General features: G+C 36.7%; 4 protein-coding genes across 8 annotated transcripts; 2 read left to right on the top strand and 2 right to left on the bottom strand.

Annotated features, from left to right (window-relative positions):
* Positions 1-618: 618 nt before the first annotated feature.
* On the top strand, positions 619-4,772 carry LOC122302748 (B2 protein-like). Of its 3 annotated transcripts, none has more exons than XM_043114157.1 (6): positions 619-741; positions 2,288-2,878; positions 3,165-3,265; positions 3,857-3,940; positions 4,049-4,159; positions 4,302-4,772. In XM_043114157.1, exons 2-6 carry the CDS (start codon positions 2,299-2,301, stop codon positions 4,347-4,349), a joined length of 924 nt encoding a protein of 307 aa, XP_042970091.1. In that variant the 5' UTR covers positions 619-741; positions 2,288-2,298; the 3' UTR covers positions 4,350-4,772. The 3 variants fall into 3 exon arrangements, with proteins under 3 accessions (XP_042970091.1, XP_042970090.1, XP_042970092.1); XM_043114156.1 differs by having other exon boundaries at positions 650-805; XM_043114158.1 differs by having other exon boundaries at positions 738-889.
* A 305-nt stretch (positions 4,773-5,077) lies between these two features.
* LOC122302746 (protease HtpX homolog) lies at positions 5,078-9,417 on the top strand. Of its 3 annotated transcripts, none has more exons than XM_043114155.1 (9): positions 5,115-5,454; positions 5,653-5,710; positions 5,902-5,969; positions 7,098-7,277; positions 7,518-7,614; positions 8,183-8,292; positions 8,391-8,524; positions 8,608-8,785; positions 9,092-9,417. In XM_043114155.1, exons 1-8 carry the CDS (start codon positions 5,230-5,232, stop codon positions 8,741-8,743), a joined length of 1,008 nt encoding a protein of 335 aa, XP_042970089.1. In that variant the 5' UTR covers positions 5,115-5,229; the 3' UTR covers positions 8,744-8,785; positions 9,092-9,417. The 3 variants fall into 3 exon arrangements, 2 of the variants coding, with proteins under 2 accessions (XP_042970089.1, XP_042970088.1); XM_043114154.1 differs by having other exon boundaries at positions 5,126-5,454; positions 9,097-9,417; XR_006240510.1 differs by lacking the exon at positions 9,092-9,417 and having other exon boundaries at positions 5,078-5,454; positions 8,389-8,524; positions 8,608-8,753.
* A 112-nt stretch (positions 9,418-9,529) lies between these two features.
* Positions 9,530-11,356, bottom strand: LOC122302745. The gene is made up of 3 exons (XM_043114153.1): positions 11,209-11,356; positions 10,572-11,096; positions 9,530-10,211 (listed from the first exon to the last, which is right to left on the bottom strand). The coding sequence occupies exons 1-3, from the start codon at positions 11,300-11,302 to the stop codon at positions 9,631-9,633; spliced, it is 1,200 nt and encodes a 399-aa protein (XP_042970087.1). The 5' UTR covers positions 11,303-11,356; the 3' UTR covers positions 9,530-9,630.
* A 1,231-nt stretch (positions 11,357-12,587) lies between these two features.
* On the bottom strand, positions 12,588-14,912 carry LOC122302744 (pentatricopeptide repeat-containing protein At5g56310-like). Its single transcript, XM_043114152.1, has 2 exons — positions 13,597-14,912; positions 12,588-13,511 (listed from the first exon to the last, which is right to left on the bottom strand). Exons 1-2 carry the CDS (start codon positions 14,836-14,838, stop codon positions 13,485-13,487), a joined length of 1,269 nt encoding a protein of 422 aa, XP_042970086.1. The 5' UTR covers positions 14,839-14,912; the 3' UTR covers positions 12,588-13,484.
* Between the last annotated feature and the right edge of the window lie 514 nt (positions 14,913-15,426).

The following is a 15,426-nucleotide window of genomic DNA, read 5'->3' as shown; positions in this document are numbered from 1 at the left end:
TGCCCGTATTGCCCCTACTATGTCCTCGTAATGTTTTGTGGCTCCTTAAATACTTCCTCCGGACAATAATGGCACCAGCAGCAATGAATATGCCATAAAAACATACGGCAGATTTCAGTTCCGACAATATTGTTACCGGCAATTAATAACGATAATAACGATTAGGTATTACCGTTAATATCTTTCGTTTTTAAGTAGAGTAGCTCTACAGCCACACCTAGAATCTTGATGGGGTTACCATAACTTTTTTAAAAAAATTTAAATATTATTAAAAAATATTTTCTTGATTATTAAATAAAAAAATAAAAAATCATAATCGAAATCCACAACCAGACCGAAAATGCATAACATAATTGCCCATTACAATGAAAAAGATTTGGTTTTAGTCAAAGATTAATTAAATGAAAATATCCGATTATATTAATCTATCTTCTTCCTATTGTATCACACATTTTAAATAATTATTCATTAAAAAATAATTAAAATATACATATTTATTATATAGATAAATATGTAAAAGTATTTTTTAAGTTTTTATCGAAAAATCTACGATGTAAAACGACTGAAACGAATTTCTATCTTTTAATGGCAAGCGGCGAGATTCAGTAAACTGTGAAGGGCATTTCCGGCACACGGAGAACTATAAAGATAAAAAATCCCACCTGCTCTTCTCCCCTCTCTCTCTCTCTCTCTCTCGTGTCCTCCAGGTTTCACAACGAAGCAGATAGATAAAGCCTAAAGGTGCGCTCTTTCCCTTTCTTTCCCTTTTGGATCCCCGAATCTAGAGCTCTTGAGGCGTCTCCTGGTAAATCCGCTAAATTGAGGCCTTCGATATCATCTGTAACTCTAAACTCCGAAGTTTTCCTTTGCTTAGTTCAGCTGTTACTTGGTAATTTTGTTTGTCAATTATTGCATTTCCTTGCATGTCTTGGATCTTACTGTAGAAGGAGATTTTGTTTGTTTTATGGGTTTACTTTTAGTTGATTAGCTTGAATAAGGTCTTGATTTGTTGTAATGTCGGTCATTTCTGTGTTAGATACCGTTAGGGCTCGTTTGGAGAGTGAGATGAGACGTGACTTTTGTAAATAGTAGTAAGATAATTTGTGAATAGTAGAGATAGTTTGAGTTGAGTATTTTTTGGAATTTGCAAAGTGAGAGAGAAAAAGTTGAATAAAAAAATATTATAAAGTTTAAATATTGTTATATTATTTTTATCTGGAAATTTGAAAAAACTGAATTTTTTTAATATTTTGTTTGAAATTTTGGGAAATTTATAATGATTAGTTTGAAAATTTTGTATTTGAATTATGTTTGGGATGAGATTTATTCCAAACAACCCCTTAGAGTTTGAGATTTTGGAACTCGTTTGGGTTGGGAAATTAGGTTTGACTTTTGAGTTCCATATTTTGTTGGTGTAAAAATGGGCAGAGAAGAAGAGAACTCATAATCTTTTTTCTTTCTTTTCTTTTCTTTTTTTTATTTAATTTTTTTATAGAAGTAAAATAACAAATAATAACATATACAAAAAGAAGAGAACTCATAATCTTAACGTACATTTTTTTTTTTCATTTTCTTTTTTGGAGCAATGTGGTTTTTGATGTGGATGTCTTTCGTTTTGTTATGAGCTGATTTATTTGTTGCTGAATGGACTAGTATTTTCTCAGTGGCAATGGAAATGCTAAACTTGATTCTGGTTGAGATTTATGAATTCGCTGATTTCTTTGATGCCTTGTAATCATTGGGAATGTCCCTTCGCCTTCGTAAGGGGTCCTCAAAATGTTGTTTCAACAGTGACCAGAAATTTGATTTTCAGTCTTTGTTCGAGATGATTTTTTTTTTAAATAAAAAATAAAAAGGACATATTGGATCATAATATAACTTCTTTTTTTTATAGGTAAAAATAATATACCTATGGAGATAACTTGATCATGAAGAGTTATTTTTTCCTTATTCGGTAGATATACGGGTGTAGGAAGTTTATTCGGAGATAACTTGTTCATCCTTTTCTGAATAGCCTTCAGTTGAAGTTGTTATATCGTATTGGATTGATAGTGTTTGTTTTATGTTTTAATGCTGTTCAGTACAGTCAATGCTTTGTTTTCTTTGACCAAAAGTTTTTGGTTGAAATAAGTGTTCTTCACTTACCTTTTGTTTTGGAAGTTTATTATTTTTTATCAGTAAAAATTTATTAATATCAATAGGTGTAGCCAGGTACACTGGGTGTAGGAAGTTTATTATTTTATCAGACTAATGTAAAAGGACTTGTCCTTTGTGTCAATGGAATTAGGCTTTGCAACTATGGAGAGCATGCAAAGCTTTTGGCAGTTGTCCTCTGAGCTTCGTGGACAATCAAAAGCATCAGAGGATCACAAATGGTCAATGGTTGCTTCTAAATTGGCTGAGCAGACCAGGTCAAAGGGCGAGCGCATGAATAACCTCGATCTCTCCAAAGGCCCAGCTGAAATAAGAACAAGGGAGAAAGTTGGATTCCAGGAAGATAACAAATTTGAAAGCCTCAACTTCAATATGTTGAATTTGGACTCTAAATTAACTGAGAATGGGAGCAAAAGTTCTTTCAGGAATGGTATATTCAATATGAATGCAGTGTACCAGAAAAACAATGCAAACCTTGTGGGAAACCTGATGGCTACCAAGTATATTGGCAATAACCACAGCAATAAAGCTTCTAACGACAATGGCAGCAGCAACAACAACAACAGCAACATCAACGAAAATGCCAACACCAACAATGCAGTTGACAAAAGGTTCAAGACCTTGCCAGCGACAGAGACCCTCCCACGGAATGAGGTGCTGGGAGGATACATCTTTGTGTGTAATAATGACACAATGCAGGAAGATTTGAAGCGACAGCTGTTTGGTAATCCTCTCTTTCTTATTCTGGACTTAACCAAAGGTATTGAAGGTTTGAGTGGTAATTTGTGTTTAAACCAGTGCTTGAATATGGATTTTGAAATTATTATCAGCACTTTATGCACAAAAACTAATAATGAGGATGGAACATCACATATCAATAATCAAGATAATTGCACCTATTCATCAAGCTTTGCAAACCGGTTATCTGGAGTGTCAGCATATGCAGACAAACCTTACAATTTATTTATTTTTCATTATTGAGAGAATATCTGATTGCCTTCATTTCACAGGTTTACCTCCAAGATATCGTGATTCTGTACGGGCAATTACCCCAGGCTTGCCTCTCTTTCTGTATAATTATACTACCCACCAGTTGCATGGAATCTTTGAGGTTTGTTCTCGTATTTTTCTTATTTGTTCTCTTTGTTTCCTTTGCAATGCTCTTGGTACCACAGTGACTATTCAACGTTAGAACATCATGCTTTTAGCGACAAAATATATATATATATATTTTTTTTTATCATTCTTCTCCACTTCATTTTAATTGAGAGACCAAAGCATAGTCTTGTGATTGTCTTATTTCGAATAGGCTCCCATAGCCAGATTTTTTATTATATCTCCTTCCTTTTGATGGGCATGAGCTTGTTAAGAGAGAATTTATTTAGAAGTTGTTGAACTAGGTGTATGAAGTGAATAAGCAAAGGCTTGGGAGTTAATTGTTCGATATATTCCTGTTTTTATATTACTTGCCATATTTAAATAATTCTAAATAAAGTAACCTTTCTTTTTCATTTGTTCTTTCACGTTCTTTTATCCTTCTTTCTTCTTTTTAATAATATGTTGCATGTAAGCTACTTATCAAAAAGAAAAAGAAAAAAAATGTCACATGGAAGCTAAAGCTCTTTTCCTTAAGAGGAATTGTGAGATGGATTGCTTATGTGCCTAGATTGATTTCTTATGTCTTGATATCAATTTTGTTCAGGCTACAACTTTTGGGGGGTCCAACATTGATCCAACTGCTTGGGAAGATAAGAAATGTAAAGGCGAATCTAGGTTTCCTGCTCAGGTAGATATTTGGATTGGTGAATTGCAAAGCTTTGCTCTTTCTTTCTTTTTTTGGCATATATGGCAGATATCTGATATGCTAATACTCTGGTTTTACATATTATGATAGGTAAGAATCCGTGTTAGGAAAGTCTGCAAGGCTTTGGAAGAAGATGCCTTTAGGCCAGTCTTGCATCACTATGATGGTCCCAAATTTCGTCTTGAGCTCTCAGTTCCAGAGGTACAATAACTATCATCAGTTCTCATCTTCTTCCTCGTTTTCATTTTCATGTCATTTTGAATCAATTTATGGCAATCTTTCCTTCACGGATGGCCTCATAGGTTGAGACTGATGTTGAGTTTTTTACTTGGTGATCTTGCAGACCCTAGATCTATTAGACCTCTGTGAACAAGCAGGCTCAGCAGCATAAGCAAAATGCGAGCAGAGTTCTGCAATGTGGTTAGGTTTTGTGGTGCATGTCAGCTGTGTGCTTTTTTCAAAGATTTCCATAGAGCGCAAGCTTGGGGAGGCAAGTCTGGTTGGGCAAAATGTGCTTGAAAAAAATAGGGTAACGTGTGCGAGCTAGCTTGAATAAAAGGTGTTGTATCTGGTGAAGATAGTTGTTCCCGTGTTGTTGCATAACTAGGATAGCAGTATAATGTAGACAAAGTTGCAAGATGTCAAAGAGTGATCGAACTTGTGTGTGTACCGTGTAATGGTAAAGTCCTCTAAATATGAAGGGCTTGGATCTGTTTGCCATTTCTGCCTGTAAGTTGTGAACAGAACTCCCAAACATCAGCTTCTGTTTTCTTTTCTTTGTTAAAAAAGATAAGAGCCCATAGCATTATATCAATCAGCTCACTTCAGGGTTGTTAAGTGAAATTGCACCATCCTCCTATACTCCTAATGTTCATGTACAATGCAAATATGGCAAAACTTCACTTTCTATTCTCAAAAATCCTTTAAACGGCGACGTTGATGAGATATTTACAAATGCCAAATTTTTAATTATTTATTTTGGGAAATTATATTATTTCTGTAAGAATGACAAGTTGTTCATATTTTTAATCACATTTCAAACCAAAAGAAAATTAAAAGGAAAAAATCATAGTCGGGAGACGATAGTCAATAGAAAGCGAAATGGCGCGAAGCCGTTGCCAGTAGATTGGCTGTGGACACAAACAGACTTACGCTTTCGTACAAAAATCACACGTACACACACTGTTTTCTTCTAAGCATTACAACAGAATTTCAAACGATCTCGATCTCGATCTCTCTCTCTCTCTCTCTCTCCTTGGCTTATCGCTTTCATGGCCTCCGTTCCTCTCCCCTCTCTCTGTTTCTCCCATATCCAAAAGCCCAAGTCTCTGAGTTTCAGCTTCCTCGCCTCCGATAGCCTGAGGTTCGGTTCGTCCTCGTTCGAATTCAAAACTTCGGGCAAGAATAGCAGAATTAGGGTTTCTGTCTGTAGAGCTGCCTCGGTTGTCTTCCACGATCTCGACGCCGATGATTTCCGACATCCTCTTGATAAACAGGTGCGACCGGGTCCAGGTTTATGCAAATATATTCTATTTGTTTCTCGACAAGCTTGAACTTTATTTACAGCGGAACTGATCCGAGTTCCTCAGCAAACAATTCGAGGGATTGATTTTCTTTTAGCTTAGTTATATTTGAAAGAAAGGGCCTACTTTTTTCTTTAACTTTGTTGTTTCTGTTTATATTTGACTTGTCAGAACACGTTGATCCTGAGGGCGATTCCAGGGTTGAATGAGCTCGGAAAGGCTCTTCTTGGTAATAAACAATGTTTCATATCCTAAGTGGTAGTTTTCAAGTCGGAGACTCGGAGTTGTATTGTTCTCACTAAGCAGGACTTTGTTATTTGAGGAGATTATTCGTCAAAAACAATATAGGCAATATGGATTTTAATTTCAAGAATTTTGTTCTATTTAATGTCAACACCAATGCATCCCCGTTTGCTGCAGGAACTGTTGCAGAGCAGGTCATGGTTCTGGAGAACATAGGGACATCAGTTCTTGTTTCTGAAAATCAGGTAACATGTGAGACTTACCCAAAGTGAAGCATGGTGTAGAGGAAGATGTCCATATTTTTATAATAGGGTACTGTATATGTCCTGTATACTTGGGGTTTTGCCTATTTTTATGATCAATAAAATTTTGTTTGCCAATCCAAAAAAATATAATAGGGTACGCGTGTTACTTTCTTTAACCGGACCTCTTTGGGAATGCATCGCAGGTTTCAACTGGATTGTTTTTTATACAATTGTTTTAGCATATGGAGACAAGTTCATTTATTGGATAATGCCACGTCGGAGATATTTTTTCTACTTGATTGTGGCATTAGAATAGTGAATAATCTTTTTTGTGATGCTTGTTCCTTCTTTTACATGTAAGAATCTGGGGTTTGCTTTGTGGAAGTTGTTAAATCTCAGCTAGTTAGATATGATGAGCTGGCAATGTTGCTGACATGGAAGATTAGTTATAACAGATTTTTTCTTCTTTCTTCTGTAACCTTATTTGAACTTCGTGTATATATAAATTGCAGATGTACATCATTTTTAATTAATGTAATCATTCTCTCAGCTATTAGTTTTCTCGGTCTCTCCAAACTTGGTTCAGTTCTTGCAAGTTTACTGTTACTTTTGTCTGAAATCATGTGTTAGATGAACGTGGTTGCTTGAATGTGCTAAAAAAGCCCCCATCAAAGTTTTCTTTCATGACATTCAAATGCTTTTTATCTTTCATGACATTCAAATGCTTTTTATGATTCTCTCTGATATGAATATTTTTATAGGATATGAATTGAAAAAAAAAAAAAAAACTTAATCTTGTTGGGCATCGTGTTATCCAAGAGGAGTCAGGACGTGTCTCCAGCTCACTTCATATTATTGCCCATGTCATGCCCTTTTCAAAATGGGCATCTCACATCTTATGGAACTCTTGTAGCACACACTGCTTTTATTAATGCTTGGTGTGCAATTTCATTGTGTTTAAATATACTATAGTCATTATAAAAGAAAATTAAAATATATTATAGTTGCTTTAGGTATGTTCATTCATAAAAATTTGTATCCCTTAATGAAAGACAAATATTTGAATGTGAAATTGTTTTCCTGCTATCAACTTATCTAATGGTTTTTATAGCGTTATGTTTTTATCAGCTTTCTGGTCTTCATGAATTAATGGTTGAGGCTGCTCAAATATTGAGCATAGAAGCTCCTGATCTGTATGTCCGACAAAGCCCTGTGCCAAATGCATATACTTTAGCGATAGGCGGTAAAAGGCCCTTTGTTGTTGTTCATACCAGCCTTGTGGAGCTTCTGACAAAGAAAGAATTGCAGGTCTTTAATTTTATCTCCTAGTTACAAAAATCTTTGCAATTCTTTTGTACTGCACAATTGCAATCCTCTCCCTTTTCAGCATATTTATTGACTGCTTATAATCTTTGCCAGCAAGGTCTATAGTTAATATGCTTTTGGGCTGCTTTGGTCTATCTACATCATTGTCTACCTATTAAATTGTAATGAAATTATTATCTTCAATGATGAAATGGTAACAACTTCCTACCTGCTGCATTATAGGCTGTTTTGGCTCATGAATTGGGCCATCTGAAATGCGACCATGGTGTATGGCTCACATATGCAAATATTCTTACCCTTGGGGCTTATAGCGTACCTGGTATGGGATTTTTTGATTAAGTTCTGTTCAGGAAAATATTTACTATAATTGTACTTTTTTGTTTATCATGATAGAGTTATTGTGATAGATAATTTGGCAAATGGATCTGGCTCCTCAACCAGTTCTGGGATTTCGGCTTGAGGTCCCCCACCTCCGATGGCCCTTTATATGTCAGATTACAAGCTGACATAGAGAATTTGCTTGTTTGACTATGAGAGGAAAACAGCTGTTATATTGTGTGCTTGTCTATGTATGTGCTAGCAATGTGTGCATGTGCATGCATGCATGCAGACATGTAAAGAAGCAGTCTTTACTCAATATCTGAGTTTGAAAGTACCCAAACATTTGTAGTAGCTACCAATTGATGGAATCTGGTATTTTTTCCAGTTATTTTTCATTATGTGAAAGATGTAAATGTAGGGGACACTTTAATCATGTCCATGACTAGAAATCTAGGATGTGGATTAGTAAGATGATTGATAGCTTTATGTTACTAAATATGATACTCAGCTTCTAGATCAAGTATCAATATGCATATGTATATTTTTAATGTTTATGATTTTTGCAGGTCTTGGTGGACTGATCGCTCAGAGTTTAGAAGAACAGTTGTTTCGCTGGCTCCGAGCAGCAGAGCTGACTTGTGATCGTGCAGCCCTGCTTGTTGCTCAAGACCCTAAGGTATACGATATTGAAAGCTTTGAATTACAGATTCTTTATTATCTGTTGTATGGCAGTCGGATTGATTATGCAATTTCTGTTTGACACTCCCACAAGAGGTGGTCATCTCTGTTCTTATGAAATTAGCTGGGGGATGCCCATCCATGGCTGATCAACTGAATGTGGATGCATTCTTGGAACAAGCCCGCTCTTATGACAAAGCTTCTTCAAGCCCAGTTGGGTGGTATATAAGGTGAGCAGCTATTTATGAAAACATAAAGTGGGTTATTATTCATCATCTTCCTTATCGATACTTAATCTACTCATGCTATCCAGAAATGCTCAAACAAGGCAACTTTCACATCCTCTACCTGTTCTACGTGCGCGTGAGATTGATGAATGGTCAAGAAGTCAATATTATAGATCTCTCTTGAAACGTGCCATGCAGGTCAATTCCGTACAAAATGTTTAGCATTGCCCAGAGATGGAGTTCAAAATCCAAAATAGTGACATGGTTAGTCTTCGATTTTAATCCGTACAGTAATTTATTGCATTATTGTATACACGGCACCTAGGGCCCCTAGGTGATAATTGCTGATGACATGACACTCGTGCGTTTGTTCTAGAATAAAATGTTAACATAGACCACATTTTGTCAGTTTGAGACGCAAGGAATTTATTTGAATGAAAGTTTACACTCCCTAATCTCATGCATGCAGACCCTGTAGATTGCTTTCTTGTTTTATGTACTTGTATGATGCATGTTCAGGTTTGCTTATTGTACCCTGATTTACTTATCTACTTGCTTGATTTGCAAAAGCACAGGAGGAGAAAAATGAAAGAGAAAAAGGGCAGCTATCACGAGGATTTGTGGCTGCAAATTCTTGGCTTATCAAATCGCGGCAAATCTACAAATGGAAGTACACTGTTGGTTTTGAGAAGGCTTTGCCATATACCATACTGCTGTTGTAAATTCAGAGGTACATATTTTTTCCTCCCCCACCCCCGGTGGTGGTTGGTTTTGTTGTTTTTTTTGGGGGGGGCAACTTCCTGACAGTTCCATAAATACTAGAAGTTATAGTCCTGTTTGAATGTTCTTTTTCAAGTGCTTGAATGGGAAATACCATTAATGCTTGTGACGGATAAGATCCAAAGAGAGCGGTTAGGTGACACATCCTTTAATTAATTTTCTGGGTATGCTGTTCTGTTCATGCCTCATCTAGCAGTTTCTAATGCCCCATTTCTCGGAAATTGAAGGTTGGACACGGAAGACAAATGGTGCTTAATTATTTCATCACTCTATTTTCCAAATAATGACTAGCAACCAAACGGTCATGAAACAAGTGCTTGATACCATCCCTAGTGGATTTGGAAAATGGCTACAAGTATATATAATAAAATCAGGACTTTCAACTGCATTTCTAGTTTCTGCCCATAAGAAGCACGTAAAACCACATAATCAACCATGGGGCCACAGAATTCACCATCTTTTGTCTGGGTTGTTGTATAGCTGAGAAATCCAATTAGAGTTGGACTTGGACCTGCCTTGAACGTCATGGAGAAATTCTTGGCTGAGCCGATCCCGCTGCTCGCCAACGAGAAATTTTGGGCAGTTGATCCTGTTTGAGCTTCTACTATGAAATCTCCCACGCAAGTGTCATTGGCATCTCCCAATGTGAACTCCAAGTTATAGGTAGAGCCTTCTTTTAGTGTTGCTGCTGTTTGTATGCCAGCTGAAACTCCTGAGACAATTTCCACTGCAGCATTGCCTTGTGGGACAAAGAAGTGTTTGGAGTCTATGTATTTGACAGTTCCTAGCACAGACCAAACTCGTAGTGGGGAGTGAACCAGACTAGGATTTTCATCAAGCAGAACTCCCTCGGAAGAGTTACTCAGGAAATCAGGGCCAGTTTCGAATCTTCCATTCGGCAATAGGTTGTCTGTGTCCAACCAGAGATTGAAAACAAGAATGTTACATTTGTGACAATGCAACTTTTTTCATCTTGAGAATGATCCTCATATTGCATTTTATTGAACAGTCTAAAACTACTTAAGCCAATATATTCTACTCAAAAGCTATTTTGGAGTAAAGATATTTTGGAGTAAAGAGATGAACAATTCAACACAATATCCTTGGCAAACATTGAGAGACAATACTTGAATTTCCCCCGTCAGAAAATTGTTAGGAAAAACTGAACAAGTCTTCATGGTCTTTTTATTATTCCCATAATTGGAATCCCATCATCCACAATTATAGATTGAAATTCTGACTGAAATTGATTAGAAATGTGCTTGCTTACCTTTGGCTTCGGGAAGCGTTCCCACGCTCTTAAGAAGAATCGTGTCAATCACAGGCCAACATGTGGAGTTGGGATACGATTCTGATGTCTGGCTTTGAAACACAAGATTGACATTCTCCCCGTCGCCCCAACTGCCCAAGTAGTGACCATAGCTCTCCCATGTTTCCTTCCCGTGAAGTTGCTTCAAAGAAAACATCCTGCTACTGTCTGGCGCTGATACTGCTAATGCTATATCCGTATTGGCTGAACAATTCTGACCAAAGGAGGCGAGGGTGAAGGTAAGCACGTAATCCATGATATCACCATTAGCAATGAATGTCTGGTTGATTTCGCCATCTTGACCCAACTGTATGGCATTTCCACTCCCTGGCAATGATGCGTTTTGGCTAGCTTTTACATACAGAACAGTGCCTTCAAATGTCCATCCCGGAATAGTGTTATTTTGGCTCGACAGGACAAATGGGGAGTTGAAATTTTCAGGCAAGTTTGCCGGCGGAGATTCAAAATCTGGATTCTGAAGAAGATCTGTAAATGAAGATTACAAACTACGTTATAGCCAAAAATTAAAAAAATGATAACTTTCTCTGCAATTATTAGTTATTTCCAATTGAAGATTGATCTGTATAGTTGACATTACCTGCGGATGCCAATCCGAAGAAAAAAAGTGTGAGAAAAAGGATTTCCGGCTGCATCTTCATTGGCATAGAAAGAAGAGAAGGACCATATAACATTGACTTTATGGAAGTAATATGAGTTATATATGTATTAGTGGCATGCTATATTATATATTTTTAAGGAACTATTTTTTGTTTGTCACAATTTTTAGGAGTTGACTTTGTATTATGAATTTGTTTCGCGTAGAACGTGCGACGAGATTGGTTAGCAATGGTGGGTTATGGGTCAAACAATAGTCAGAGGTTCTCACCCGTACCCTAAAAGAAGTTTCTGACAGTTGGGGTCCAAATTGCAGTAAATTGCATCTGTGCTGCTACTGAAATGGACCAGCTTTACAGGCCAGAGCAACCTCTTGTGTTAAAGCATAATGATAGGTTTCCTACTATCTTATTATTTATTTACTATTTTTTCATATTTATTTTTTTTAATTTTTAATTTTACTTAATCGTTAAATGACTATGAGTAAAATTATATATTTTTTTAAATTTTTTTATTGATTAAATATGCTAAAAAATACTTAAAAGAAAATAATTAAAAAAAATAAAAAACTTCAAATACACTATAAAGTAGTAAATGGGTAGTAACTCTATTACTACCATGTGTTAAAGGGTATCCGAAGGGAGCTATCAATGTAGTCTATCGATCGATCAGAGTGTAACCGACATGTAACTGAAGGGGTTAAATCATCAGTTTACTTTGAGATAACCGAAAATTAAGTTACGTTAAAAAGAAATAAGATAAGTTGTCTCAGACTTTTAAAAAGAAAGATACTCAAACTTCTAAAAGAAAAATATTTCACATGATAAATTGGACTCAATCATTCTAAGAAAATAGACCTCTATATAAGGAGGAGACCTCCCACAAATATAAAAAACTCTCCACAAGCTCTATACAAAATCTCTCCATAAAAGCTCCCTACACCTAGACTCCACCACAAATAGTGACTCTAAAGGATCTCATCTAAATTCTTCCATTCTATTGTAAGATGTGTGAGCTATAAAAGATTGTAAAATCACCCGTTATAATGAATTTCGCTCCCAAACAACTCATGGACATAGACTTTTATACTGAACCACTTAAATCCTTGTGATTTTCTATATTTATTTTCATTTACTTATTTATTACGTATATTATGGATGAATGCGAAAAACACCATATCGAAGCCCGAATTACTAACGTGGATTGAGAATCATTTTTTCCTCCCTTCTGATCTGTTGTGCAAATTAAGACATTAACGTAACCGATGCTATTTCATCATGTATTAGTATAGTATGTCAATGAAAGCTTTCCCCGATATACTTCTTTAATGCATCAAATGCAAACCCAAATGGCGAAGGGCTATGAAAAAAGAGGAAGCAAATTTATTAATGGGCACAATAAAATTTAACTAATATTAAACAATACTGAATGGAATGTCATAAACTTGATACAAAGATAGTAGCAGAGTAATTATACAATAGCATAAGGGTCTTTTCCGCTCGGGAAGTCCAGAACACATGGAGGGATCCAATTTAGAGGTATGCTTCTAAAGATTTGATTAGAAGCTGCCCATTGCGCCAAGTGATGCGCACATCGATTTTGAAATCGATGAATTTTTTTTTGCAGTCCACTGTTCAAGGCTTTGTAGCATGTGCATAGAATAGAAATACACCAGAAATTAGAATTTAATAGTTTTGTTCTCATATTTTTAAGTCGAGAAAGAAGCCGCCTTGAAGATGCTCGTCTGTTGAAGAAGGACACGACAACACTAGGATGTGCATTTGAATTATTCGTGTTGACTGTCAATGAGATCTCTTCTTCCGCATGCATGGAAATGGGGTACATGATGAACATCCAGTACAAGCAAAATAATGAACGAATGAGGTTGAGGTTTGAAGCTCTGGAGGTGAGTACGAGTTGTTGCAGGAGGCACCATATGGCCGATGAGATGGCGTCCTGCTTGATGAGTGGTACGGTGATACCAAGGCCTTGAAAGTTAGTGGAAGGGCGTGTAGGGTGTGTCTAGAGTCCATGTATATCGACACCCAAGCACACTTTGTGTTTCCTCTAACTCCAACAGGATCAGAATGCAAGTCAAAACGCATTGGGATCATTTTACACGTTATTTTTCTTTTTCCAAGTGTCCGTCTGCCAAATGGGTTTCTTGTGATGGATATTTATATACAGTAGCATCACCATCCACCAGGCTCCACCCAGGCGTTTTCTTTATGCTTCCTTCTTTCATCACCTTTCTCAGTTTCAGAACATCCTCCCACTGTCCAGCCTCTGCATACATATTAGATAAAACAACATAAACCCCCTGATTATGAGGTTCCAAAACAATAATTTCTTTTACCACTCTTTCAGCAACCTCGGTATTTCCATGAATGTTACAGGCTGCCAACAAAGCACTCAAAATCACCATATCAGGCTTCCAAAGCATTTCTTTTATCAACTTCTCTGCCTCTGTCAGCTTCCCACCTTTCCCAAGAAGATCCACCATGCACCCATAATGTTCGATCTTTGGCTCAATGCCATACACCTTTTTCATTGAAAGAAAGATCTCATGTCCGATATCAATCAAGCCAGCATGGCAACAGGCAGAAAGAACCCCTACGAAAGTAATATCATTTGGCACAACCTTCTCCTTCTCTAGCTTCCAAAAGAGGCTAAGCGCTTCTTCGGCATGTCCATGACTTGCTAGTCCACAAATCATTGCATTCCAAGTTGCAACATTCTTTTCACACATGCCATCAAACAAATCCTGAGCTGCTGAAATTGCTCCATTCTTTGCATACATATGCAGCAATGCCGTGCTAAGAATCACTCCCACCTCAATCCCCCTCTCCTTTATAAATGCATGAATTCTTTCTCCCAATTCTAAACAACCGGATTGAGCACAAGCAGACAACACAGAGGCCAGAGTCACGCTGTTCGGTTCAAAACCCTCAACAACCATTTGATCAAAAAGCACCAACGCCTCGTTAGAACAAAAGTTCTGTGTATAACCACAAATCATTGTCGTCCAAATACTCAAATTCCTATCAGGAGATTCCGCAAACAGCAGCCGGGCATCACCCAAACTACTCGAAACAGAGTACGCCCTCACCAACCCATTTACCACATGTAAATCCAAGTCTAATCCAGATTTTACAACTTGGGTATGAACCTGTTTGCACAATCCAAGTGAGAAAATCCTGGAACAAGCTTTGAGAAGAAACGGGAACGTGTGCTTACCCGGTACTACACCAAGCCTCCTCATCTTTACGTAAAGAAGCACAGCCTCACAAGGGTCCGAGCCACTAGCATGACCTCTAATCAGCGTATTCCACAAGAAACCATTCGGGACCTGCGTGTTTTCGAATATCCTAATAGCATACCCAATATCTCCGGCCTCGGATAGAGCGCAGAAGGAGAGTAATCGGCTGGCGGCGAATGTGTCGAGGATGCGAGCGGAGACGATCATTTGGGCATGGACCTGTTTGAGTTGGCGCATTGAGTTGCAATTGTCCGCCAGGAGAGAAAGGTGAGGAGTCTTTGATATTGGTGGTGGGAGAGGAACAGAGCGTAGGCCCATGTGTTTGGTGAAGAACGGTGGTTTTGGCGGTAACATGCAGAGGTTGGTTTGGTGTCTTGAGAGTTGAAAGCCAAGAAAACAAGGAATGGGGCGACTTTGTGCTTTATTTTATCGCACGTTAAATTACTTATGATAAGAGTCATTAATGAACACATCAAAGTATATATTTATTAAATATTGTTGGATTCAAAGATGAGATGATTTTAGATAAAAGTTGAAACTTGAATAAAATATTATTATAATATTATTTATTATTATTATTATTATTTTGAAATTTAAAAAAGTTAAATTATTTAATATATTTTACATAAAAATTTAAAAAAATTATAATGATAAGATTAAATAAGATGAAATACTTCTTGAATCCAAACGAATCCATAAAGTATTTATTTGAATTCTAAATTCTCAAATTAAAGTGTAAGATATTGACATAAAATAGATTTTAAAATATTTAATATTATCGAAAAGAATTTTATCAAAAATAAAAATTCGAAAAGAAGACTCGTATATGCAATCTTGAATCAAAACTCCATCCCAATCTTACTCCAATTTATTTATTTGTTTTTCCAAGTGGTAGTGCATAGAAAGGAATATATGCTAGAATAACTTTTTTTCATTTTATTT

Source organism: Carya illinoinensis, chromosome 3 (genome assembly GCF_018687715.1).
Source record: "Carya illinoinensis cultivar Pawnee chromosome 3, C.illinoinensisPawnee_v1, whole genome shotgun sequence".
In the NCBI taxonomy this organism is placed as follows: domain Eukaryota; kingdom Viridiplantae; phylum Streptophyta; class Magnoliopsida; order Fagales; family Juglandaceae; genus Carya; species Carya illinoinensis.
This window is presented reverse-complemented; position numbering and strand designations above follow the sequence as displayed.